At 41.3% G+C, this 27,047-nt stretch overlaps 1 protein-coding gene across 5 annotated transcripts in view; it reads right to left on the bottom strand.

Annotated features, from left to right (window-relative positions):
* Positions 1-1,496: 1,496 nt before the first annotated feature.
* SMURF1 (SMAD specific E3 ubiquitin protein ligase 1) overlaps positions 1,497-27,047 on the bottom strand; it is a 47,518-nt gene continuing 21,967 nt past the window's right edge. The window contains exons 2-19 of one of the 5 annotated variants that reach the window (XR_012662450.1): positions 21,629-21,667; positions 20,859-20,967; positions 20,124-20,257; positions 19,946-20,011; positions 19,020-19,095; positions 18,410-18,663; positions 17,538-17,622; positions 15,088-15,234; positions 13,159-13,363; positions 12,875-12,978; positions 11,217-11,331; positions 10,038-10,216; positions 9,059-9,196; positions 8,564-8,684; positions 6,842-7,043; positions 5,936-6,020; positions 4,429-5,195; positions 1,497-4,349 (exon numbers count right to left, since the gene is read on the bottom strand). Coding sequence is in view for 4 of the 5 variants with exons in the window: in XM_075104814.1 (XP_074960915.1) it covers positions 5,096-5,195; positions 5,936-6,020; positions 6,842-7,043; positions 8,564-8,684; positions 9,059-9,196; positions 10,038-10,216; positions 11,217-11,331; positions 12,875-12,978; positions 13,159-13,363; positions 15,088-15,234; positions 17,538-17,622; positions 18,410-18,663; positions 19,020-19,095; positions 19,946-20,011; positions 20,124-20,257; positions 20,859-20,967; positions 21,629-21,667 (2,159 nt within the window). In the remaining variant the exon portion in view is untranslated. Of the gene's footprint in view, positions 5,196-5,935; positions 6,021-6,841; positions 7,044-8,563; positions 8,685-9,058; positions 9,197-10,037; positions 10,217-11,216; positions 11,332-12,874; positions 12,979-13,158; positions 13,364-15,087; positions 15,235-17,537; positions 17,623-18,409; positions 18,664-19,019; positions 19,096-19,945; positions 20,012-20,123; positions 20,258-20,858; positions 20,968-21,628; positions 21,668-27,047 lie in introns of all 5 variants that reach the window. The other 4 variants (XM_075104816.1, XM_075104814.1, XM_075104815.1 and 1 more) reach the window with 4 other exon arrangements.

Below are 27,047 nucleotides of genomic sequence, written 5' to 3'. Positions count from 1 at the left end.
GGTTTGCTTGTGAATTAAAACCCATCCTGCCATGTCTTTTTAAAGTACAAACTAGTGGGCAGGGGCTGCCTTTCCCCGAGCGGGCAGAGTGCCCGGGCTACGGGAGCACCATCATAAATCAGAAGAGAAATTGATGCTACGAGGCCAGTGCTCCTGCTCATAGCCTGGCTTTGTACGTCCTGCAGAAAGAGGCAGAGACTGGAAAATTTAACTTGAGGAATTTAATTGACTTGCCAAGCTTCCATAAAAGAGACAGTCAATTATTTGAGCTCTGTAAGATTTCTTCAGAGAAATATTAATTTTTATCATGTCTTCAGAAAGTTCACGCAGTGCAAACGTCCTTCAGCAACGCCTCTGCAGCATACCACATCCACCGGCCCAGGAATCCTCTTAGCTATGTCTGCATACCAAAAGGATACCAGAAATCAGGAACGCTTCCCCAGAATTCTTTTATTAAAGGAAACACAAAGCGGGACCAGCGTTTGACAGAGCACTGAAGGACTGATGGCATTTCTTGCTCCGAACCATCAAGCAGGAGCTGTTGGGTCCCTGCCGCCGGCTGAACCACGGGGTGGGCAAAACCAGCTCCCCACTCGTTCGCTCATTGTATGTTAGCGCAGTTGATCATATTGTGAAGTTACTCAGAGAATGAAAAACAGGATTGAATTGTGTGTCCCCCCCCTTCTTTTTTTTAAAAAAAAAAAAAAAACCAAAATAGGCACAGATTAAAGGAATCCTGGCTTTCAGCTTTAGAGAGGGAAGGCTCTGCTGCAGCGCACACCGAGACCGAGCACTGAACGATCGCTGCCAGCACCATCCTCAGACTCGTGCCCGTCTTCTCCACTTGCAAAACACTAATTAGAAAAAAAAAAAACCCAAAGGGGAAAGCATTAATGAATCTTTCTCTGACTCTCATTAAGGGGAGGACTAGAATTTCTTTCCTGAAAACTGAGGTTTTGGAAAAGTAACAGGGCAACTAAAAAATAAGGGAAGGCAGGAAGAAGGTTGAGGCTGACAATGAGTCAGTTAAAGGATGAATGAAGCAAAGTGTGCTGCCTGGAAAGGAGGGCGTCTGTCTGGGCAGTCCACATAAACCAGCTGAATCAGCTGCATTTCCACACCTCGTCCGCTGCGTTAGCCGCCACAGCCACAATCCCACCGCAGAGGTGCTGGTGCTCGGACCAGCACGAGCCGGGTTTGTGAGAACACACTGATGCTCAATATTCATGCGAGCGCAGTCACGGCTAGCACCAGGACAGCTTCACCACACTGACCTCTGCGCCTCCCGAACAAAGTTATTACTTTTTTAAAAAAAATCTTACTGTTTTGTAACACTACAGAATTTTTAATGTCACCAATATTTTCCTGTTGTTGCCGCCTTTAACGCTCTGCCTTTATCCTCCACCCCCAGCTAAGCACAGCACAGCCCTACCTCGCTCTTTAATTGTGCACATACCAATTTTCCCGTGACTTCCATAAATACTTTAACAAAGTGGTGGATACCAAGAGTTTAAAGTTGTGAGTTTATTGCATATGTAACAAAAATGAACATGACCTCCTGGGTCCAGCCTACTATACAATCACTGTTTATTCCAGCTGGTTCCATAACCACATTAAATAGAACTAGTATTTCTTTAAATACTTTGATTTAGACATAAAATGAAACATTAGTGTACAACTTCCACAAAATAAATCTGCAATAAAAACAGTGGGAAGAATAACAAGGATAGCAGCAATACTTAAACATGACATTACAAAATAATAAATTAAAAAAATACATTATAAAGTGGTTGAGGAACAAAAAAAAAAAAATTAACAAATTAAAACCAGATCCATACTGTGTTTCTGGGAACTTGCTGTGCCACACGGCCCTGAACCTGGGCACTGGCTCCAGAGGGCCCGGTGGCTGGATCGCTCATTTACAAAATCTGTTGGATCTCATAACCACCTCGACTTGAACGAAGTACATACTGCTGAGCAAACGCCGATTTCACCATCCGGAGCTTTGAGCAGCCTTTTCGAAGCAGGGTCTCCTCTAACATAATGCCCAAGTTAACGCTAACGTTCATAAAACAGTCTCGTTTCTTCCCGATTTAAAACACGAGCGAAGTGGTGGTTTCCTACATCCCTGAGCATATAGTATAGGCTGATGAGCAGTATCGGGGCAAGCACTGAAGGTCTGTGCCAACGGACCAGCTTTTAGGTTTGCCTTTAGGACAGGAACGAAAGACACGCTGTACCTTGTATTTCCTTCAGGTCAGATCCAAGAGTATCTGTGCACAAGATGGAAGGCGTAATGACAAAACGAACACCAAACTCGATGTTATTCTTTGGGCAAGTTTGAGAAGTAACCACCAGTTGAAGTGCTGGCAGACCAAGTGGGAATAAACGTACAAATTCAGACAGCTGAGGTTATGCGAACAGCTCCCGAGGCCTCAGAGTCGATGGCTCAAGCCAACCAAACTCTTGTTCGCGTTTCACCCTTCCCTGGCCCTGAAACCGGCCACAGGAGGACGAAGCCATCGCTTAAAATCCATTCTGCCTCACTTCATTTTCCTCCATCCACCCAACCAGCTTTAAGGCCTGCCTCAAATGCACGTACAGAACAGTACAAAACACGTCTTCATCGTCACTGAAGTGGCACAAAATTGCAAAGACAACACGACGGGAGAGGTGGTGAAGCTGTTCAAAAAGAGACTGAAATAATTAAAACAGACAGTGCCCTGTTCTCGTTACTGTCAGCATGGAGGAGGTACCTTGACAAGGGCTTTAAATACAGCAAAAAAACCAGACGGATTTTTCAAAACAACAATCCTTGCCTATTCTTATTTTGTGCATTCATTAAAACACTGACCTAGCAAAGACATTAGGAACTATCGTACGTCAACTGTGTCATTGACATGAAGCTACTTGACCTACAGATTTTACCTTCACCTCGCTTGATTTTTACTGAGCCAGTTGTGCTGCACGTAGAGCTTGTGATAGGATTTTTATTAGTAGTGGGCTTTAGTATCTTTTTTTTTTAAACTCTTTTAGTGAAAAATCCACATGAGACTGCATGCAAAGCTTTTGGGCAATAATCCATTTTGCTTTTTTTCCTATCTGACTGGTTTATTGCACATTCAAACATACTGAAAGGATTAAATACACGCTATGAACAGGTACGACTTCACAGCCATTTTGAAAAGCCAGGGCTGCGGGGAGTCTGCTACTCAGCCCAAGACCGTACAGACGCTTCTCTCCAGAGAGCTGCATCTCCTCTCTTTTCTGCAAAAGAGTCACATAGTTTCATTTACGTCCCCACAACCAGTACTGCAGAAACTGGTCCCCAAGTGCCAAAAGATTCCTACAGAACATGGGTCTAAATACGCCTCTCCTGTACAGCCTTGCAGGATGAGCATCTTTAGCCGCCCTGTGCAAATCTCACAATATGGTACAATTTTACACCTCCGATGCAATCCTTACTCCCAACAACACATCACAAGAATTATGGTCAATGGAAAAAAGAAAACCACAAACAAACAAAACAGAGAAAGATGCCAGGGTTTTGACAAGTGTCTACTTTCTGTCCTATCACAGTTTAAAGCTATTATCAAATTCAATTAAAAAAAGACAAAATAGAAGTATTCCAGTAGACATCTTCTAAGAACAATCTCTTACCCACAGCTGAATTTCAATGCACTATTCCATAAACATAACATCTGTTAAATGTCTCAGTAATGAATCTCCTAAAAATCAGGCTTGCCAAAGAAAAAAAAAAAACAATCCTATACAAGCAAGTCTGCTTTGCTTAAGCTTAGACGTGTCTGATAGATAACTGGGTCTTTCTGAAGCCATGTTATTTGTTAAAACACTGTCTCATCTTGGTGTGCAAACTGGAAAATATGTTAGTGATTCAGGTATTTGATTTGCTTTTGTTTCCCCTGGGAAGTCGTTTTAGCAATGTGTTAAAGAACAAACCTTTTAATATTAGTTTCAGATATTTGAAAAAATAGCCTTATATGGCTCTCTGGAGAAATTCTCATCCCTACAGAACTGAAGTAATGAATTCTTCCAATAGCTTCCCGTAACATTTAAGATGTACTCACTATATAGTTACCCTTTCACCTCAACCTCCAAATAAACCTTTCCCAAGGCCCAAAACTTCAGAACAGAACTCTGCTCTGTTGACTTAGCTTTTAGCGATTTCCTTGTGAGTCTTAGAATTTGAAGTCACACAAACACATCTTGGGTAAAACAGTGGCACAGAAGTCACAGCTTTGGGATTGAACAGATTTTTATCCTCTGTCTCCTCCTTACAAGGCTTCTCTGCAAGGTACTTACATCTGAATGAACGATGGAAAGTAATTCTGCAGGAGGAAATAATTGTTTTCATGTGCAAAACAATTAGATTTCAGCCAGGACAACCAAAGAGAAATCATACAATACCATTTAAGCTGTCCCAGATTCCTTCACTTTTCTCAAGGTGAGCCACAGCTTCCACTGGGAGCTTCCTGCTAAGGCAGAGCTTGGATTTCTTTACGTTTCAGTTAAATGTTCATATGGAGGTATTTTCTGCTAGAAGTTTACTTTTTAAACAGGTGTTTAAAATGTGCAATGCAAATTCCAGTGCCAGTCAGACACTCTGCACCTGCTGGACTCTACAAGGGCTCAAGCTTGATTTAAGACAAACTAGCCAGGTACACCTACCAGTCGCAAGTCCTCAGCAAATCAAGCTCATTCTTAATTACACTTTGATTCTCCTATTAAAAAAACCCACAGGTCACTGACCCTATCACAATATGTGTTACAAATCTAGCAGAATATCCTGTGTAACCAAAGCCAAATGCTGAACTTGGCTGCATTTCATTTTATGGGGGATGGAAGAAGAGGGAAGGGGTTATTGTAACAAAGGGGAGAAAATAGAGTTGGAAACCACCAACAAAAGCCCCTACCCCCACCCTCATCCACCAGCAGCGGAAGGGAAACAGCCCCATCTCTAAGTTGTCTAGAGTTCCGATGCTTCAGACAGCTTAGCAGGAAGTTCACAGCAAGCTTCTTCTAGCTTTTGATTTGGTGGTCCATGAGCTAGCATCTGTTTCCTTTGGTTGCTTTTTCACTCCACAGCAAACCCACATGTCTCTTCCACAGCTGTCAACAGCTTCTCATAAAGCTTCTCGTATGACTCATAAGGCGGAATGTCAATCCGGTTAAAGCTAGAGGTAAAATCACAACACATTGCAGCATATGAATCTAAAGTATTTATTGAAGAAAATAATCTAGATCAGCTACATGTAGATAGACTTTGTAAAAAAATCAAAGAAAACCTCAGCCACCTCGGTGGCCAAAGGAGACAAGATTAAAACCAACTGTATTTCTGCAGCAGGAATGCACGACTTAATAGGGCAGCGGTTGGGAGGAGGAGGCAGGTGGCAGATGCAGGAGACTTGCAAATAAAGCAAGACACGAGGCAGGCCTACCCCCTGCTCTGCCTGCAGACAATCTGTGCCTCTGCTGAAATGATTTCCTGTCTCTGACAGAGCAAGACTTCCGCAGAAGAGCTCGGTTCGGTGCCTGTCTGTACCAATGGCGCACTTTTCCTACATTTTACATCTGAAGACTATGCTCTGTAATCCGGGATGAGGACTCACTGCTGTGAGTCACTTCTCGGTGAATGCAGGTAGGAATGAACTTACAAACGTCTCGCTATCCAGAATAATCAACTCTGGGATAAACGAAAAACCACAGATAGTAAAAAATACAAATCAAGCTATAAGAAGACAAGTCCATTATTTTGCTGGCTGCAGAGTACAGATATTTCCAAGCTAGCAGAGCACACCTGGATTCACCTATGCATATCACATGGCTAATCCATAGCCGGCACCAACAGAGATGACGCCTTTAAACCGAGACAAAGGCAAAGCGAGCACCGACATGCAGAATGTTATCATCTTACCAAGTGTGGGCTTTTGGAAGGTTGTCTGTGTTTGCATCTATTAAATGGATGGTAAACAGTCTGGGTCCTGCAGCGCCTGTAGAACCTTACAGACAGACATTCTAGTTAATGCACTTCAACAAAATGGCATTCATACACACAGATTTTGCTACTTCTAAAAAGGCAAGAGAGAAAATCACAGTTCCAGCTGCAAACCTAAGTATGCCTAAGTAGGCTAAATCTGTAGATCAGATTTGCAGCTGATGAAGGGACAGCAGAAGCGTTAGGGCTGTTTGTGACAATGAGTTTGCAGACTAGTGTTTTGGAAAGCTAAATTTTAATATTAAGAAAGTTGCACCTTCAAAAATGAAAAGACTTAAGTGCAAGAAGGTTTTTCTTGTAAAACAGAACTATGTATTTTAATTTGAACATGCGTTTACTGTCGGCCAACAGATGGAACTTTACCAGGAGAATCACAACGGCCTAGGACACCGCCACCTTTTCTGATGGCATAAACTGCAATTTTCCAGGAACTTCTTTTAAAGTCTAATGATTTGTTGCCAAAAAATGAAGGGAATACAGTTTTCACATGAAAAAGTTGTTCAGTCAGCTCCATAATCAACTGTGTGCTTGCATGCAATTATTTTAACAGTCCACAGAGTTGTAGGAGACCGATAAGCTAATGTTGACACCAGTCAAAGTGCTACACGATGACAGACTGACCAGCTTGTATGACTATCAGCAATGGCTCAAGTGTTCACCATCAGCAGCGCTACTGACAAACGAAAAACTGCTCTTGGGATCTGAAGTTTTTAAGTGCTTGAGTTATCCAGTAATACACTGATATTCTACAAGGGGCTAGTAAATACCACACGATTTTTATCTCTCTCTCCCACCACAGACTAACTCGGCCTCCACATCAGTCACCTTGTAAAGCCTTGAAACCTTGAAGTGGGACACGCGTCGAACCCGTCACAAACTGCAGCAGCCTTGCCCTCCTTTCTTCATCAAACGTTTCCACTGCTTGCCAGAACCACTTCACGATATTGCTATCTGCCATGCAGTGCTTTAGACGTGTGTTTGACTTCCAGTCATTCAGGTCTATCTTATCCAGGCCTCCTATGATTAGCTGTTAAAGGATTAGAAAATGCTTTAACATTCCGAGTCATCTCAGTTTTGCAGCTATAAAAACATACATCCAACCGTTTCACAAAGCCTAGCATTCTTTATGTGCTCGAACCACCTTTCTGGTGCACGGTAACGCTTCAAAACAGTTTGGAACAGGCAGTAAATCTCTCCAGTTAAAGTGCAAGGAAACTGGCCAAGGAGTACACTTACCAGAACCAGAATTTTCACACCAGAAACAAGAGGCAGAAGCTCATTTAAGGCCAGCTTTGTTAAGTCTATCCTACCTGAAACGTACAGCATATCTTTACGAGGGTACAGCACAGACTTGGAAGAAGGCATGCCATCTGCTGTGCTACACAACATCATCGTCCTGATGCAGGTTTGTCCTAGAGGTGCCAACACCAACTAGGACAGAATCCTGCTCAGTTTATGGTAACATCCTAGTTGGTTTGTTGTTCCACAACAAACTACAGAAACTTTGCATCCGTTTTCTGATGTCGTTTGCGAGAGGCTCTGACACAGACCAGACATATTACTTCAACCTCTTTTCCAGATGACACTAGGTTGCAAAACACTGTAAAAGGAAGTCACTGCTGGCCGTGAATGTAACCACCTCCCCTGGCAACAACAAATACACGGCATAGAGAAAACTTCATCCCTCAAAACGTGTGTCATATTCTAAATTTCCTGTAATATTCCATATTGAGGATCACATTTCTGAGAGCTACCATTTAACAGCTACCTTTCTGTGCCACCAAGACAGCACCCACTAACACTCATGTACATTATTAGGGCAGCTGTGACTGCTCTGACACAAACAGCATGGAAATATTTAACGGATTTTAATCTGCCTTTTCAAGCAGCTAGCAAATGGAGTACAATAACTTCATGGGATTAAATCAGTATGCGTGAACGACTAGCACGAAGCTAGTGCTTCCAATACCGCAAATGGTCCATACTCCACAGGTTGCCTTATTTTTTTAAAAAGGCAAAAATGGAGGAAAAATTGCTCTAAGCGGAATTATTTAGGAGGTAGCATTCTCCATTTCAGGTTTAAATGAGAAGACAAATTCATTTCTTTTCTATATGCTCTACACTTCTATTTTAGTCCCTGTAAACCATGCCCTGCGTGAATACGGAAACAGCCATGCATGAGAACAGCTACTGAAGAAAACAAGTTCTGAGGTAGATAACACGTTAGGTCTTGCCAACAATTCCTCAACCTTGCAGTACTCCCCCCTGCTCAGACCACGTGCTCTGAGCATTAGGCCTTGGTTAGATATCACGGTGTATTTGTCTTCCCCCGTGTAAGCAGCCCTCTCAATAACGTTAACGAAAGAACATCTCGAATAAACCAAAAAGGGTTTGGTTAAACAAATTCACGGCTCTCTGGTACGTAAATGGGAATAGGTTTTGTGGGTTTGTTTTTTGTTTGCTTTGTTTTTTAAAATCAATGCTCGATTGTGAATTAAAAAATTACAAAAATTACAAAATTATATTCCATGCGCATAAAGCATATACCTCAAGTTCCTTCTGGTCGAAAGGCTTAAGCAGATGTTGAGGAATAAGTTCATTAAAACCCTTCTGCAGAGCCAGAAACTGTGCCTCTATTCCTCTCATAAATCGCCAGTTTACATACAACCTGGGGGGAAGAAGAACAAGTCGGGGATGATGAGAGCTAGACAGGACTGGGCTTTTCATAGCAGAGCTGGAAAATGCTCATCTTAGAGGAACTTGTTTTAATACACATTTTGTATTATGAAATAAGTGCTTATCAGTTCCTTTTTCCATCAACAATTAATTACTGCACCATCAACAGAAGAACCAAAGTACATTTGACAGCTTCATCTTCCCAGGTCTTACAATGCTGCACTGTGTGAAAATGGTCATGTCATTTATGACTCAGTTTTTTTCCCCCCAAAATATTTATTCATTAGCTTCACTATATAAAAAAAATAATCTCTTTACTACCTTCTTTCCACTACATTTGCAGGATATATTTTCGTTCTGCAATACCTGACATATTCTTTCTTGTTCTCTTCTGTCACTGGAATATTCCTGCCATTTGGTTTGAGTTCATGCTGTAAAATCCGCCCGAAAGCATTGTGTTCCACACAAAAAGTATGGTCCAGAACTGGGGTGATGTCATTCTCTCTGGCAATGGAAAGGTAAAAGGTATTTTTGATACTTTGACACCTCTTAGTGGTGACGACGACAGTTTGTTATTTGAACACTTAGTTAGTCTTCAGGGTAAGCGTAGTAACCAGCCATCTGCGTTTCACAGCTCCAGAGAAATATTGCCACGGTCACTGATTTCTGTATAGCTTAACACACGTTGAAAAGCCTGACCCAGTGAGTCATCCATCTAATTCTAGTACTACTCACAACAATGAATTAAACCCTGTAGACACAAATGTGCGCACACACACGTATATTCTGTTTTTATATATATTTTTTATATACACACAGAGCAATAAACTGATCAGCTGTCACGTACCAGTGTGAAGCACAGAAGAGATAGCATGCAGTGAATTTCAACAACATCAGTAACTTTCAATACAAAGCAGAGTTAAAGTGTCCAAAAGCTACACCGAATGGTGGGTTTTTTTCTGAACTATAAGTGTGCAGAAGCCCGAATTAATTACATTTAACTCCTTTTTAATCAAAGTTGGTTTTCTCTTGAACAAGGCTGTACTTTCCCCTCAGAACTCGGTCCTCAGTTTGGAGTTTGATACTGTGATATTCTACTGCACCCATGCAATGTTTAAAAATTTAGTGTCTGCTTTGCTGCAAGGAGAGCTAACAGAGAGTTTGCAAGGAGAACTTTTCCTCTTGTACCTTGAGCTTTCTGACGCAGAAACAGTAGTTTAACAATTTTGTACAGATCTCCCCCATTACCAGATTTCTGCAAACTTTTTCTATAAGGTGTGTCTCGCTATTGCCAACATACTCTACCCCATCTTCTCTACAGCGAGGCAATATATACAGTACTTACAAGATCCAGACCAAACTTTTGTGTAATTCTGGGTCAACAGATTCCAGATCAGAGAGCTGAATGGGCTTCCCCAGAAGCTGTTTGTAGAAGGGAACTGTGAAACCCCCATTGATATAGTGTCCATGGAACACAGCCAAACCCATTATCCGACCAACAAAATGGAAATAAGACAAATGGTCCTGCAGGGAGAGAGGAGAGAAAAAAAATCAGGCAGCGGGAAGACACTGACATCTTGTGGTTATACCTGCGCCATCAGCTGTGTGCTCAGTGCAAGTTATCTGCAACGCCCTGGGCTGGAGGAGCCACCATTTTTCCTCATAACATAACGAAGAGCAGACCCGTTTAATGATTAAATGCCTCAAATGAGTCTTTGTGCGTTACCTGACTAATAAATTGGATACAAGTCCTCTAGACCTCTCAAAGGGCAAAAATCAGGAAAAGAGAATCCCCATGAAATCACCAGAATCCAAGATATGATAATTTCAAACAAATTAGTTTATTATGTTTAACCATCAAAATCTTTTCGCTCTTGAGGAAGCAAGCCACGTGCTCATTTCCTTCATGTCTTTCATGTTGCTTATAAACTGACTTTTGAAAACTGAGCCATAAATCCTATGGTTGAAGTTCTTCAAATCTATCTCCCGCACCTTACAGAGCAAATGTCAGGAAATGTCATGTCAGGAAAAATTCCCCTGTACTAATACAGAACTGCTGCTTGTTTTAGGGTCTGCATCAATACAATTCCTCCAGTGAGAAAAAAACAAACCACAAACCAAAAAGGCAAGCACAGCAGCTTACTGAGAAAGGGCAAGCGAGGCATACGAGCCCCTACGGTCACAGGGTGAACAGTGCTGAGGAGGCAATGCTGTTTACATAACTGCCTGCGTTCACAGAGAAGATGAATTTCACCTATGTATATCTTCTCAGAATCATCGTGCATCCCAGCCAGTGCTGAGGTGTCTCAAGGAAATCAGATACTTATCAAAGGATACTTCCTCTCTCATGTTTTTAATTTCTGAACAAAACCCCTCTGCTTCATACTGCATCAATATACAACTCTAACACATTCCCATTCTGCTTTACCCTTCACTTTAACTCTGTCATGGAAGAGCAGCTACAGCAAAAAACTGCAGGGGACCTCTGTTGAAGTAGGTATGTTGCTCAGAAGTTAATACTTACAGGATTGATAGAAGAGTCTGGATTGATTTGCAGCATGTAAATATTATCTGTGGAGTACTGGAAGAGTCCGTAATAGGGATTCAACATTTCATGGCACAGTAAATACAACCATTCTCTGCCAAAAAATAAATAATAAAAAAAGGTATTTTAGAAGGGTGCAACTTCCACTTAAGTTTCAAACAACACAATTTTTATGAATCATCAAACGAGTAATGAGTTACGAAATGCTTATTTCAAAATCAGATCACCTTGTACTGCCCTCCATTTGTAGACCAAAAAGGAATGCTTAAAAACCTGTAAGTGTCTTACTCCACTCACAGGCAGACTTGTTTTAGTTCAGAACTACTGAAGGGATTAACATCAATTAGAGAAACTATAGCAAGCTGTTAAGACAGTGCCATCAACAAACTGAGTCTGAACAAGACCCACTTCCAAAAAACATCTTGACTTTGTACTGAGTTCAGATATTTGGAGATTAAGAGATCCACTCCTCTGCAACCTGTACAGTATAAGGAAATAATTAAAAAAAATCTGTTGTTTAATATGAACTCCATCAGTGGAGGTCTTTAGAAAAGCTGTTTTTCTGCAAATGCTTGATGACTAGAGAATCTCTGCTTTCAGCAAAGAGCCCAGAAGGGGCAGAGAGACCAAGCGCATCACAACAGGAGGGCTTAGCTAAATTCTCTCACCTCAGTAACATACAAGGACCAGAATGGAACTAACGCTATTTCTGACCTTCCAACTCACCATGACAAATACCCCTTTATTATTACGTTTGGACACCCATGCCAGCTCCAAAATATTCTCAGAGAACTATCAACTTTAATGCTTAGAAGTGGAGCTGTACTGATCTGAAAGAGTCTGTTGCAGCAAATGGGCAATTATCAAAGCCATCAGGGCAATAGGATGTCAACAGCGGAGACACTCAAGGCTGCCTCGGGTAAGGCAGCTCAGAGTGTTCCAACTTTTTTCCTTTGTCCAGCAATGGGTTACTGAAAAACACCGAAGTGGGTGGTGTAGCCTTTGTATAGGACTAGTTCATCTCCACTCCCGCTCCGACAGATCAGAGGACTCTCCTGAATGCGGCTGAGACATAACGAAAAGGAACCCCTGTTGCCTTGCAATCCTTTAGCTGGAAATCAGACAGGTGTATTTAACAGAACCTCTACTGTGATTTGGATTGTACTTCAGAGTCTATATGCTTCTTGAAAGCTGATCACACTTCCACTTATAAAACTGGAGCCTGTTGCTGGGATCAGGACTTTCTGCAGTAAGATCAATAGCCTATCCTAAACAAGCCTTTTATGCTCACTGGGTGATGGCGATGGAAACAGAGTACCTATGGGGAAGAGGGGAAACAGAAACACCTGATTGTGGCATTGATTCCAGTAACGTTCCCAAATCCAAGGCTAACCAAACAATTTAGTATGAGCCTTTGATACCAGGGAGAGCCGTGGGGCAACTGTTAAATCACTTGCTTCCACCTTTCAATCTACCATGAAAGGAAGACTGAACTTACGACCACTACCTATAAACTAGATCACAAATAGCTTAAATGTACTGTTAACAGATAATTTGGAAGGGAATTATATCAGCCGCAGGTCACGTTAAGAACAATTTTACAGTTAAAAAGTGTCAGACAAACCCCCAAATCTCACCTTGCTACTCCTCCATAATCCAGGCCTTCCTCTCCTCGAAATTTCACCATAAGCCTCTTTTTCAAGTCCTTTGGCCTCATCTTCATTATCTGACGGTAGGATTCCTGTATGTGTATTTTTACAATTAGACATTTTATTTCCTTCCTGTAATCAAGTCTACTCTGTAACACTTGGTGATATTTGCCACCTCTTTCACGAAGCAGACTTGCTATAATCAAAGATCAGTTTTACTTAACTCTTGAGTTACAAAAGCTGCTAATAGTAGTAAAAAGTCAATCAAATACCTCAAATATTTCCTCTCTGGATACTTCAATGCGGCAGTGACCAGCCTGCGGTTGCTGAAGAGAGAGCTCATGTCTAAGAACTTTCAACTTTTGTACCAAGTCTCTTTCATATCTTTGTGCAGGCAACTCCTCACCATCTTCTAGTGACCCCTCATTTGGAGCTGGCAGAGGCTGCTGGCTGGGCTCTTTTAGCTGGCATTGATGGCTTTGAAAGAGAAGTAAAATATTTATTCTGGAAGCATAACAATAAGGAATATATAAAACAATGATGGAAGAACTAATTTAGCTTCTCTAAGAGGAACCTGGAGTTAAATGTGTATTCAGCTGGGTAACTTCTACACCATCATTACCTCACATTCAGGGACGTAAGGAATACAGATATTTACAGAATCACAGCATGGCGGGGGTTGGAAGGGCCCTCTGGAGATCACCCCATCCAACCCCCTGCTGGAGCAGGCACGCCCAGAGCAGGGGCACAGGGCCGCGTCCAGGCGGGGGGTGAATGTCTCCAGGGAAGGGACCCCACAGCCTCCCTGGGCAGCCTGTGCCACTGCTCTGGCACCCGCACAGGGAAGGGGTTTTTTCTCATGTTTAGGTGGAACCTCCCGTGTTCCAGCTTGTGCCCGTGGCCCCTTGGCCTGGCGTTGGGCACCACTGAAAAGAGCCCGGTCCCATCCTCCTGACACCCTCCCTTTAGATATTTATGGGTATTGATGAGATCCCCCTCAGGCTTCTCTTCCCCAGGCTGAACAAGCCCAGGGCTCTCAGCCTCTCCTCATCAGGGAGATGCTCCACTCCCCTGAGCATCTTGGTAGCTCCCTGCTGGAGAGCTTACAATAAAGTTTCAGTATTTTTCAGCTCAGTTTTTATATGGCAATACATTGTGAAAGGCTGAGGAGCATGATCACCGAATGCTGACTTGAGCAGTAATTAGAAAGCTTGTGTGGTGCTCCTCCCATATAGCAAGACAGCTTTCAAGAGTGTAACATGAAAAGACCTCTAATGGAACAAACACCAGCTTTATAAATGGAACTCTCTAACAACCGCAATGAATTTTATTCCAGCTCCATGCAAAATAAAGCTGGGGATTCTTGACACAGTAAAAGCACTGTATCTATGGTTATTAAAAAAGAAAGATGTACTTGTCCCAAATAGCTGCAGCTTCGTACATTCAACTATCCTTATCTAGGAGTTCTTAATTTGGGTTGTGGAGCAATGATTTTTTAGATACAGAGACTCCCCAGCTGGCTTCAAGCACAGAAAACTCAGATCCAGGAAAAAGTCTGATCTTGGGCACAACAAGCCATGCCAGGCTGCTTCCACAGTCTGTTCTGTAACAGTTCAGCTGCCTTTGCATGTTGCAGAGCTTGAGCTTATTAAATCCTGCTAAACCCGAGCTGGCTGTACACAGCACCAGGCAACCAGACTCCAGCTGGCTTTATATTCCTGTTGTCTGGAGCTCACGAGAGCACGAAGCCAGTTCAGGTCTAGCATAGCTAGCACAGAGCCAGAACTGCTAACCCAGACAGGCATGAGCTGACTGCTGTGGAGCAGCCTGGCAGGCCCTCTACCCCACACCAAAGCATTTCCAGAACTGTGTATTTTTCTCCAGCACAGCCTTGTGCGATTTTGTTAAACCAGCTTAAGAGTTCAGTGTTGTGCTGAAATAAGCAAGCCCTCTCTTAAACCTGAGGACTGCAAAGCATAGTGAAAACATTTTTGAAAAGTCTCTGCAAAAGGCTTACATAAAACCAGCACTGAGAACCAATGCTCAGACCCTGACCAGAGCATTGGTTGCATCTGTTCCCCAATATCATTATGCAGTTTTTCAGCCCCTCATGACTCCCAGACTGTTGTTAGAATTGGACAAAAATTAAAGGTTTAAGAATCCAAACTCAACATGAATTATTTATCAGGCAAAGTTCTTACTTCATGATGTGATGTAGTCGTGGATCTGTAAATTGTGTGGTTCTGTTGTTATGATCTACAAAATATATTCTTCCTGAAACTGTACTTCTAACTTCCCAACCTGGAGGCAAAGGTCCTAGTTCATCACAATTCACACTGTTAAGGTCTCTAAGGAAAAAAGCAAACAATATGTCAAAGCACTTCTGAAGTTAAGCTGAAACCAATTTACATTCAGGGGAGAGGAGGGAATGAATTTGGTGCTCAGTGATTCTAGGCTATGAAAGTCTTAGGAAGGACAGAACTGCTATTTTAGGGCTGCCTTTTTAGAATCCTCAATCTAAGCAGTGCAACTCCCTGTGTATGCGCGGTACATGAATAAAAAGGTAAAGCAGCAAAACACCTTCTGTCTTTGAAAAGCTTTGAAAGTAACAAAGCCATACAGCTTAAAAGCAACTTCAATATGCAACATCACCATTTAGGTGATGACAGGGCTTCTGAGGGCTGTAAAAAGAGGAAGAGACATTATTTCATAGCAAAAATTTCACAGAAAAATTCCCATTAACACTAATGTGATCCACATGCTGAAACCCACACAATTAACCAAAGGCCTCTGCACCAACCACTGTCTCCAAAGACTCAATAAGTTAAGAGGCTACAGCAGCCAAATACTAAGACCACCTTAAAAAACCAGATCACCTCTTTAATTAGACAAGGTTAGAATCCTAACTATTTGACTGACAAATCATCGAGAGTAAGGCATTACCAACGCATTCACCCCTTTCATTCTAGAGAAATTTTTGGGTATCATTCCAAGTGCTGCTAAAGGCAGTCACTCACTTTCAGGGAGTGTTTGAATTCAATACGTAGGATGTATTTACACCTAGAAAATTGAAAATACTTAAGGCCCCAGCCACCTAACAGGGGAAAATACTAAGACTGGCAAGAAAAGGAAGGAGGGAAACCTGAGGATTATTTTTAGACGGAAAGCCTATTGCTAAGTAAAGTATTCTCTAGACAGCTGGCATGGATTCATCTATTATGCAGGGTTGAAGACACCACTCTGTATTTCCTTACCCAAATCCAACCATGCAACATCAGTATAAATGAGTAAAACCGAGAGGCTTTAGAAAGGTAGAAACACTTTGTACACCAAAGGCTTCATTAGTGTCACAGTGAGTATAAGCCAGCAGAGGATACAGAGGCAGACAGACAAGCCTTTGTTAGGCTCCTTAAAGAAGATTATGGTTGTAACCATTTGTTTCAATCAGCTGTGCATCTGAAAGTACCGCAGAGATCTGATTACACCAAATTTTAACCTACATCTGCGCTGAATGCCAAGGTTAGGTTTTTGCACTGCAAGTTGGTAGTACGAAAGCCACCTTTAGTTAAAGTACGAGTGACCTGTGACTCGCAAGAGACTGTTGGGTCTACTTACATTGCTGGTCCTGAAAACCTGGCTCTAAGATTTGTTGAGAGAAGAAGCAACACCCTTCATTAGGCCAACCAGCATCACTGGGAGAAGAGGCATGGCTCTGGGCACACGAGCCTCACACGAGTGACATGAAGAACGAACATTGCCATTTCTTCTTCCAGTGACACCAGCTAATCTAACATCAGCTATTTTCTCTTTCTCTCTCAACTTTATTTTTCATATCCTTCCATATACTGTGGTTTTATCAACACTTTCGCCTACACTACTTTATATAATTTTTCTAATATCCTGTATCGCATTCATGTATTATCCCGCAGTGCAGCAGCTGAGGAGTTACAAACTTTGCACTTCACTCTGGAATCTGGTGTGCAGGTGGTCCAGCGAAACAGCCCAGACTCAGAGCTCCTCAAGGAAGAGCGCCAGACCTTAGTCACAAAAACCTGGATTAACTGCAGGTTAAGGTTTAAAGAGGCTTTATTAAATTAATCATGTGGAGGATTCAAATTTTCTGGCGGCAAATCATTGGTCTAAAGCATAAAAAACCTTGCCACCACTTCAAGTTTAAAGATGACAAGTAATCCCTGCTTCAGTTATGCATAAGTGAGCACTATTAGAGCAAAAGTTACTAGTTCAATACTGAAGACACAATGTCTTTAAGAAAGTAGTCGCTTTTTTCTTCAGTTTGCAGTCCAAACTCCTTCCATACAAAAAAAAATTAGGTACGATTCAGAAATCTGTAGCTTCACCAAAAAACAAAGTCACATCGACATTTAAGGAAGAATTTGTTAAATGGGAATTCCTGAAGGGCTACATTTTTTTTCCTTTTGTTTTACATCATTCACAAGTAGATAATTCTTTGATTCAAGAAGAGCAATCCTTAATGCCTGGTGAAGGGGTAACTAGAAAGATCCAAAATTATTCCTCTGCTTGTAGCTCTCCCTTTAAATTTAATAGGCTATTTCATAGATTTTGCTCTTACAAATTCGCTTCTGCCATACAGACACACCAAAAAACCCTGACTCTAAGTATAAATACATACCTTGGTATCCTAGGGTCATGCCACGTGCTAACTCCAGTCTGAGTGTGCAAAAAATAGACCTGTCCCTGTACCGTTGTTCTTTGTTCTATGAAAAAGGAAGAAAGATTATTCTAAGTTACAAATCTGAACAAATCTGAATAAACAGTTTGTTTAAAGCCATTAGAATATTATCCTCCTGGCAGGTCTAAGAGAAAGTACTTGAGCCACCCCTCGATCTCTTGTAGCATGGACTGTTTTGTCCTTCACAAATTTATTTCAGCTACATGTTTCAATGCTCTTTTTGAAACTCACAAATCCATGCACCAGTGTGTTTTAGTCTGTGCTTTTATTTTTAGATTTTGAGGCAACCCAAACCGCCAAATTAGGTTTCTTTACTCCTAGATTTGTTGTGCTCTTTTCTGAGATTTAAATTCTGCTTAATCTTATCCTCCCTAATCTTCTGTACTACTGGCTGCTTTGTTGCTTTTGTATTTTCCTGATCTTTTCTCAACTGTGGGCTCAAACCTACACAACATGCCAAGGGGGAAGTAAAAAATAGCATTACTGCTCTAGTTTAAAGAGCTCTTTACATTCGTTCTCCCTAGATACACAGCCAAGATTAGCAGTGAATTTTCTGCAACGGCACCATACCACAAACTCATGTTTAATTTACCATCAACCCCTCAGTGTATCCTGGCGTAGCCAACTCCTAATTAGCCAATCTCAAACTCCCATCTGCACTGCTTAGCTCCTTGTCCAAAATGCAGCCCATTAGATGCATGGGGATGCTGCATGTTCTAACAGGTAAACCACACCTATGTATTAAAATGGGAGAATTTTTCTCTGAAGTCTTTTGAAAAAACTTCAATTTTATAGTTCTGGAAAACTCTTACCGTAGCCTTCTGGTAGGTCAGGCGACTGGTGACCATGCGGTCTGTTCTGAGGTGTCTGTACATGACCTCTGACTTCAGGAGTCCGAAGTCGCTGTGCCTGAAGTCTCTGATCTTGACTGGGGGACTCTACGAAGCGACAGTTGCCTCCGCCAGCGGCCCCCGTAGTGTCTGTATACGGTGCTGGTTCCTCCATAAAACAGCTCAGCGGCCTTCCTGGGCCAGAATCTTCATAAACCGTTCTGAAAATGGGGAAACTTCAGGAGTTCCCATCACAGAGAAGTGAATGCAGAAATAACTGTTTCTCTTTCTCTCTCTCTCTCCCCATTACTTCAAGTACTGCAACTTGTAACCCAAGATATAAAATTTTCTTAATGTTTTTATACTGCAGATTTCTCATGGAAGCACCCAAAGCACCGATAACAAAAAATATAATGTCCTACCCAATGTAGCTTACTTTCTTCAAGAGAGTATCCAGCTATAACCTTACTACTTGATACATATTCCCAGACAATGCATTAATCACACTGATATTTCATATTTCTAGCGTTAATTATATTCTTTCCACACATAAACCATTTTTATGATTACATGTAAAGAAAACAATCCTTACCCTTCATTCTCCAGAAGCCCTCTACAGTCTACTACAGAACCTCCTGTGCCTATTCTGTCCCGTGTCTGTAAACTGACTGAAATAAAAAGAAAAAAACCACAAGTTAATACTAAAAGAACAACTGTTCCCTTAAAAACAACATAAGGCCAAACAACCCACGTTTTACAAGGTAAAATATTAAGGAAAGCTATAGCCTATGCATGAGAGCACACCACTTACCAAAACTCCTTCTATACCCCTAAAGCATTATTGATTTTTAAAAACGGAGATGAGAAACCAGAGGCATCACCACATCAAAACTTAAGCTGAGTCTTTCTGTAAGTATCAAATGTCAAGTTCTACATCTGCGTTTCATGAGGACCCAGAAAGGTAAGCTGGCAAGAATTTACCACTAGATGTCATCATTACAGTGAAAATTTGGGTTTTGCCAACTATATATCAGTGAAAAGCTTGGGTTGCAGGGCAGCAAAACATTTGGGGTAAATTAGCCTTAAAGCTAGCACTGCCTTGCTGAAATCTGGAAGCGGGTTACATGAGTCAAAGGTATTAAAGCAGCACTTTGCAAAATTTCTTTTAACTCCTCCAGATCCTCTTTTCCACATCGGATTCTCTTTGCCTGTCACCTTGGTCCACATGCAATCAGTTTCACAGTAACATCTACCCTTCCAGTGCTGCATTAGAAACCTTGCCAGATGCATTCCCTCTTTTTAATATTCCCATTACCAGCTGACAGAAAACAAACTCCTATGTAGGAGTACAATGAAAATTTTCAGGCTATGTAATTTAATCCCATTAAAGTCAGAAGAAACAACACAGAAAAGGCACGGAAGCAATAATGACTACAGGTTTCTTTTTTTTTAATAAAACATTTGTCCATATAGTGTATTTACCCAAGGAGATGAAAGTTTAGCCGAGAATATTCTTACCCACTATTTGGCCTCGCACAGCATCGGTGTCTGTGGGGTTTAGTTTGCATAGATCCAAACGCTGGTCTGCAAATGAGAATAGGAAAGATCAACAAAACACTGGGGAGGGTGGGAATACTGTTCATGAGCTACAAGGCACCGAAGATTCTTGATTGCACCAGGGAGGAACTGCTCTTACATCCAGTATCTTTTAGCCTGCTGATGGCATTGGAGAGGAGGCGGACGCACCCCAGGAAGCCAGCTCCCTGTTTCTTGTGGATTTTTTTATGGTTCCATACACTGATGGTTATGGAATCTGTCTTCCCAACGTATCTATAAAAATACATATTAGAAGAGTAAATTTAGAAAAAATAGCCTCCACAGAACTTACACATTATTTGGTACAAATTCTAATACGCTTTAGTACATTGATCATGCTGCTTTTATACAAATGCAGAAGTGCTTAAGCCTGAAATGGTGTTATTAATGAATTACTGCACTATGATTTCACACAGCATGTTAAATTGATATTGCTGCAGCATGAATTTAACTACAGACAGTCTCATTAAAAGCTATGCAACAAGCTGATTAACGTACAAAACTTTAAAATTTATGTTTCTAATAATTTGCAGAAAATAAATCACTACAACAAGGACAATCTTTTGTAAAAGCTGGCCTGCACTGCTCCAGTAGAGCTTAGTCTAAGCAGTTGGGCTCTGCACCTGAGACACAAATATTTCCAAATTCCAACACCTACAAGCAAAGTACGGCTCCTTTATTAACAGGTAATTTCTTGTTGCAAGAAGTCAGTCCTCGTCAGCAAATGTGACTCTTCTTGCTAACACAAAAAGAAGTCGCAGTGCCAGCCCTTGCACTCCATTTACTAGGTAAATCTCCGGAATATTGTTTACTTATGACCTTACAAACAACTCACAGATCGTAATGCTGGTTCCATTTGGGGTCCAACGTGTTCTTCACAGTGTCAGTTGAATGGCACTGACCTGACCCATCGACAACTATTTTTGCAAATGGGTCAGGAAGTCCTGTGGAAGGGAAAAGGTGCTATCAAACATAGTACTTTTTGTTTTGTTTCTTCCAAGATAACGCTATCATGAGCTTCTGCTTCCCCCCCAAGAAAGGAAAGTTGCCATTATCGCAAAGCTATTATAGTAAATCCAAAATAGAGAATTGAGCTCCTAAGTAGACAACTCTATCTGTCATACAGATTGATATCTGCCGTAAATTGTGGAAGCTTTTAGAAAACACAAAGTTAAACATGCTTAAATTTAACGGTGCATACCCATGCATACTGAGAGGAGGCATTTTATTCAGTCCTTAACATAATACTGAGACTGCAGCCCTGGGATACTTTACTCATACCCCTGGCACGCTTTTCAGATAGAGCCGTCTGAGATGGATGCTCTTGGTACCCCACACGCTGAATTGTAAGCACCAACTGGCTGGTGGTCTCATCAGCCAGACTTTCAACTAGAATTTGTGAGTCCTCGGTCTTCCCAATCCTAGAGCCTACACTATCTAAATGCAATTCGGGGTAACATCTACTCATGTAATAATGCAATGTTACTGCAAGAATGGAACCACGGAACAAATGACATACATAGATGAGCCACGACAGTAATGCACAATCTACAAATAAATCTGATTAATCAAGAGCAGAAAGTTATACAATTAGGGGATACTTACTGAAGAAATCTTTCTTTGCAAGATTCTTGGCACATAATACTGCAAAACAAAATATCAGAGAAAGAAATCTTAAAACCATAAAAAAAGCTTTCCGGCAACCATACCAGGTAAAATACTACCCGATCATAATTCATTAAAAAAACCACCCAAATATTAAATGTGAGCATTGTTTTCTTTATCCGCAATTGGAATATGTATTTACATAAAGAAAAAAATTCCTTTGCTTTTGTTCTATTGTTAAAACATACAGGAGATTTAATGAACGTCCCTTTGTGTTTAAGCCTCCTGATTTTCTATGCCGCGTGCTTACAAGAATGCGAAACCAGAGTTCTGTTGTGTTGTTTCAGAACAAGGACTACACAGTTGCTGAACCAAGAATGGTTCTGGGACTCCTGGAGGAGACCCCAACACTAAGTCCAATCAAATACAGTGCAAACGCCTCCTTTTTGCAAAAAAAAAAAAAGGTACGTGCTGCATCAAAAAAAAAAAACAACAAACCATGGGAGGTGTGCTATGGCTGCATAAGCAGTTTGCAAATGCAAAAAGGTTTTGTGGTAAGTATGACAGGACCTCACTCAAGAGAAAAAAAATACAGTGAAAAAATTTTGCATCAACGTGTTTTCCTTTGAAAGGGCCACAAATGAGACATTGTTTTCCCCTCTCCAATTCTACTAAATAGCACAGTAGTTTAAGCAAAATTAGATCAGGAAACTCGCATCAATCTCCATTTCTGCTAGGTCTATTACCAGCTACAAACCTAATTTTGCTTTTCAACAGGACTGCTCAGTACGATCTCAGCAATCCAGGTTGTTCAGTATCCATTAAACTCTCTTACAGACCAGGAAAAATAACTACAGAGCCAAAGATTAAAATATTAGAGCTCTAACTTATCTGAAACTGGGATCCATGAGGGGAAGATAACTATAAAAGACCTAACTATTTTTGAGGTAGTCTCTTTTCCACCCAGTTCTGACCTTTCAGCATGAGAATGGATGCTCAGAATCAGATCCTCAGATGGCCATTTCCCCTGGTAGGGACCCCTTCTGGTCCCTACTTCACCTTGCCCCTGACTTAGATTCAGCCTCACCTTAACTCTGTATCGGGGAAAGTGAAGACACGGTAGCAAAAATACAGGAACAAGTATTTATTCTCCTTTAACACTTCTAGAACCCCAGAGCAACATTCCCACCTAAGATAGCTAGCAGAGTAAGAACTGTCTCACCTCACATGCCAAGCAAACAGACCAAAGAAGTCCACTATTTAACCCAGATGTTCATGGGGGAAAAAATGCACAAATCCTCTGTCTTAGTAATAATTAAAGCAGATGCACCAGGAAACTATTTTTAGAATAGATTAAAAATTACTTATTTCTTACATTGGCAAACTGCATAATCAGGGAAAGCTTCTCTTGTACTGTTTTTTTTTCTTTTACAACTGACCAAAAGAAGAGAATTCTGCAGGACTACGGCGATTCAATTTGAAACAAAACAGGATTACAGAATCACCGTCCACTGTTCTATGGAAGCCTGACAGAGCAACCTTTAATTTCCTCTTCCTGTTGCTAGTGCTTTAGAAGAAAAAATACCAGAAAACAGGGAATAAGTACAGGTAAAATCAGAACTTTTATGTTCTAGTGCTAGCCAAAAGGAATTTTAAAGTTCCTGTGAGTGATGGAGCTTTTCTTCTTTTAAAGAAATCAAGTAACTCATTTTACTTCCCCAACCCCAATTTTAAGAATACATTATTGAGCTGGAAAAAGTATATAATCTGTAACTATCTGCATATCGCCTGACTATATAATTATTACCTTTACTCTATATTTCAGGTGTGCCTTCTAGAGCTAACTAGCACCGTAAATTTCTACAGCTATTATTGAAAAGTTATGTTTTTTTTTCATTTAACTCTTTTCCTTCTGCCACAGGCTTTCAGTCTACAGTAGAGGAGCACGGCTGCCAATTTTCCCGTTGCAGCCTGGGAAACCCTCAATTTTAGGTTGCAAAAATTGTTACTCTCTCTTGTAAAAAAAAAAAAATTGGCACAACAGCTAATTGCTGAAATAAACCTTTATGGAGCACTCTCTAGAATCAATCTGCCCGAGATGGACCATTGGCTCTGTTCCATTATTTGCATATTAAACCTACTACAGCAAAAAATATTTTCAAGTGCCCTATCACTTAAAAGCCATAGATTGCTAAATTCCAGTAAAGAAACAGGTGACAAAGGTCAGCAATGGGAGCCTTGGACATGAAACCACACCAGCAGTGGAGCAGACAGCCCCTCCCTGCTCTGCAAAGCTGTGCTTACGCCAGACTCTCTTCTTAAATACATTGCCTCCAACAGGAGGTCAGCAAGCCTGCTAGCAGGACCTGACTGCTGCTGCTTCAATCCCAAAGCCCCTAAACTCAGGTAGATCTAGCTATAAAGGCTTAAAAAAGTATCAGAGGCGGTGTAAGAGAATAGGATGGATACTTATCTGCAAACCAGGCACCTGAGACACGCTTTGCACAAACCCCACCTTTGCCTACTTTCCATCTTTCCAAAGAGCTTTTTCTTTTCGTTTTTTTTCTTTTAAACAAGAAATGTTTAGGGCTTGTCAGCAGGAGCGATCTCACTGCATTTGTTGCAACGTTACAAAAGGTACTAATTCTCCTGACTTGGGCATTTACATTCTGCCTTCTCAAAGTCAACCGACTTGTTTCAGCTTGACATAGTATTTGTTTACACTCCGCTCTGGATTGCTGCACAGCACTGAAGAACTATTTCTTTAATACAACAGATCTCAAACAACACTGAAACAATGTCTTTACATCTAGATTATAATATTTATAAAGGGATGGGAATGTTTTCTTAAGTACCTGACATTATTGAGATAATTTCAAAGGCCAAATTAGCCAGCTGGGTAAAGTACTAGTGTGAAAGCATATTTGGCAGGAGGTGAAGAAAGGACGAGCCTTATACAAAGTCAGTATTCACCCTGGGGATGTCTTCAATGCAGATGTAACTGGAGCGAGTTGAGCGGTTCCTCTGCCAGCCCCCGGTTGTCCACCCTGCTTCCAAAGCAGAAATGAATCATCTGCTGTGGTTCAGGAGGTGCCGCAGGAGCAAGCTACAGACGAGTGTAATAAGGAAAGCAGAGCGGCACCGATGTCTGTACAACCAGCCGAGAATTGCATCAGAAAGCTGCTGCTTTTTTTTCATCACCAAGACACCTATCTAGCAAGACCAGCATTGTCAGAAAGAAGGTAGAGAAAGGAGAGCCTGGGTGAGGAACCATTTCAAACATCCCTGAGTAAACAGACCAAGCCTACAAAATCAAAGCCTTCGTGTGCAAGTTCCTCCTCCTGAATTGCCAGTGCTCAAAGGATGGCTGCTAGTCTGCAAGAGAGTCCTCACATTGCCGTCCCTGCATCAACACCGGGTTTATTCACCTGTAATGCACCCCATCCCACAGGACAGTGCTAAGACGCTACAACAATTTTCAGCTCTTCAGTGCTAAGCTGCTGTTTTCATTGAACTGTTTTTAGCTGCAGTGTAGAAACTAGGTAGTTGTGTTTTGGGACCTAGAGAAAAAAAACAGATGATGAAAATATTCCATAGGTCCCAGCCTGTACCAATGCAAAATCGCAGGTAAATTTGCACCTGGGTCTGCATTCATTCACACTTTGTGAGTTAAAGGTAAGAGCCTCCTTGCTCAAATTAAGGACTTTTACACATGGATAGGATCTGAGCTAACGATGGCCTTCAATTTAGTACTCAAGTTAATTCTGAAGACAAGACAAACCAGCAGTATGCCCATATCTTCCTTAGGAAAGAGAGGGGAAGGTCACACAACCACTCTAGCAAATACACCTTTCAGCCATCTTTGGCCTTCCCTTTGACACCCCAAGTTAATCATTTGTGCTTGTACAAACAGGCAGCTAGATTCCAGGATACATTCGTTTTACTTTCGGACAGAAGGTAAACACAGGCCAGCAGGCTGATGACGTAGAAAGGACTTTACTTAATATTTACTTCTGTGTAGACGATCTTTAATCATAGCGATAGGTAGCGTAATCATTAAAAGCATCATGGCTTGGTTGGTTTGTTTTAAGATATAAGCAAGAAGCAAAGAACAACACTGAGGCTTTGGAGGAGAAAAGAATAAAGATCATGACATAAAATGAAAGTAAAGGTACTGCATACCATTGAAAAATAAAAAAGCTGCAAAGCTTTTTTTTTACTTGGATGCAATGCATCCAAGTAATGGAAACATCTCTTCTAATGCTTCAAAGTCCGCCTAGCTTTTGACTCGTGAAGCTGGTAACCTGCGTTGGAGGTTGGGTTGCTCCAGCTCTCCCGTACAACAGCAGGAGCAGGACAGGCCCCGTGCCCGCTAGCTTACAGTCTGGTTTCCACAGAAAAAATTCTGCCATTCTGAAAACAGTTTTCAGAAGGCTGCACGGCAAAAATAACATGCTTGACGTGTATAAAAGCCTCCAAAAAAAAAGAAAAAAGCAAACATCAGCTATTTACCACATGCTGCTCTAACGCCCCGAAGTGCTGTTGCCCACAATTAAAATCTTTGCTGAATCCGTTATGTGAAATCACGTCTCGTCCAAACGGTTCGGCATATTTTGTGGAAAATACTCTGAATACCACAAGCCACCCCTTCTGAACCGTCTTTATGAATGATTCTGCTTCCAATTCCTGTTCTCTGCACATAACTTTAAATGAGACTTCCCTGCAGATAAACGTCTGGTTTTATTTCTACTACTATGCAACCCATGAAGGTTTTAAGTATTCTGGTTTTTTTTAAGGGTGCCAATCATTTATATTTGGTAGGGTACAAGAGAAAGGGTTTAATGGGAAAGGAAAGATGGCTGAAGGTACCAAGTATGTAAAAATGCAGTTTCTTTACAGCTAGCCACATCACTGAACTGAAATACACCACTGTATTCACAAATTGGAGTTTAAATTGTCACCACAAAGGCCAAGGTTTCTATTCTAGTCCTTTCTTTGTTTGCTTTAGGAATACTTTTGGTCTTCCTCTTTGTCTGCTTGAGACTGAAACGCATAAATCCATGGACTGCTTTAATTTCTCAGTAACTGAATCTGAACCACTGCAGCGCCTAGCATGCAGAAAAAGATAAACAAAAGTGAAGTCTTCCACTACATTTGCCAGATAAATCAATTATCTGTACAGAAATAATTTTATACAGACGCGTACATTGAGAGGCCTTCAATAATGATTCTAGCATCGTGGTGCCAACGAGATTTGCAATCTTACACATAAGCCAAGCAAAAACCCTCCAAGATCCCCTCAGACTTCAGGACCAGCGTACATCATGCCCTGACTTTGGAAGACTCTGCCTGAACTCATGCTAAAACAGACCTTGACTACCAGATTAAAGCAATGCTTCATTAAAAAAACCTCAATTCT

This window comes from Phalacrocorax aristotelis, chromosome 10, assembly GCF_949628215.1.
Source record: "Phalacrocorax aristotelis chromosome 10, bGulAri2.1, whole genome shotgun sequence".
Classification (NCBI taxonomy): domain Eukaryota; kingdom Metazoa; phylum Chordata; class Aves; order Suliformes; family Phalacrocoracidae; genus Phalacrocorax; species Phalacrocorax aristotelis.
This window is presented reverse-complemented; position numbering and strand designations above follow the sequence as displayed.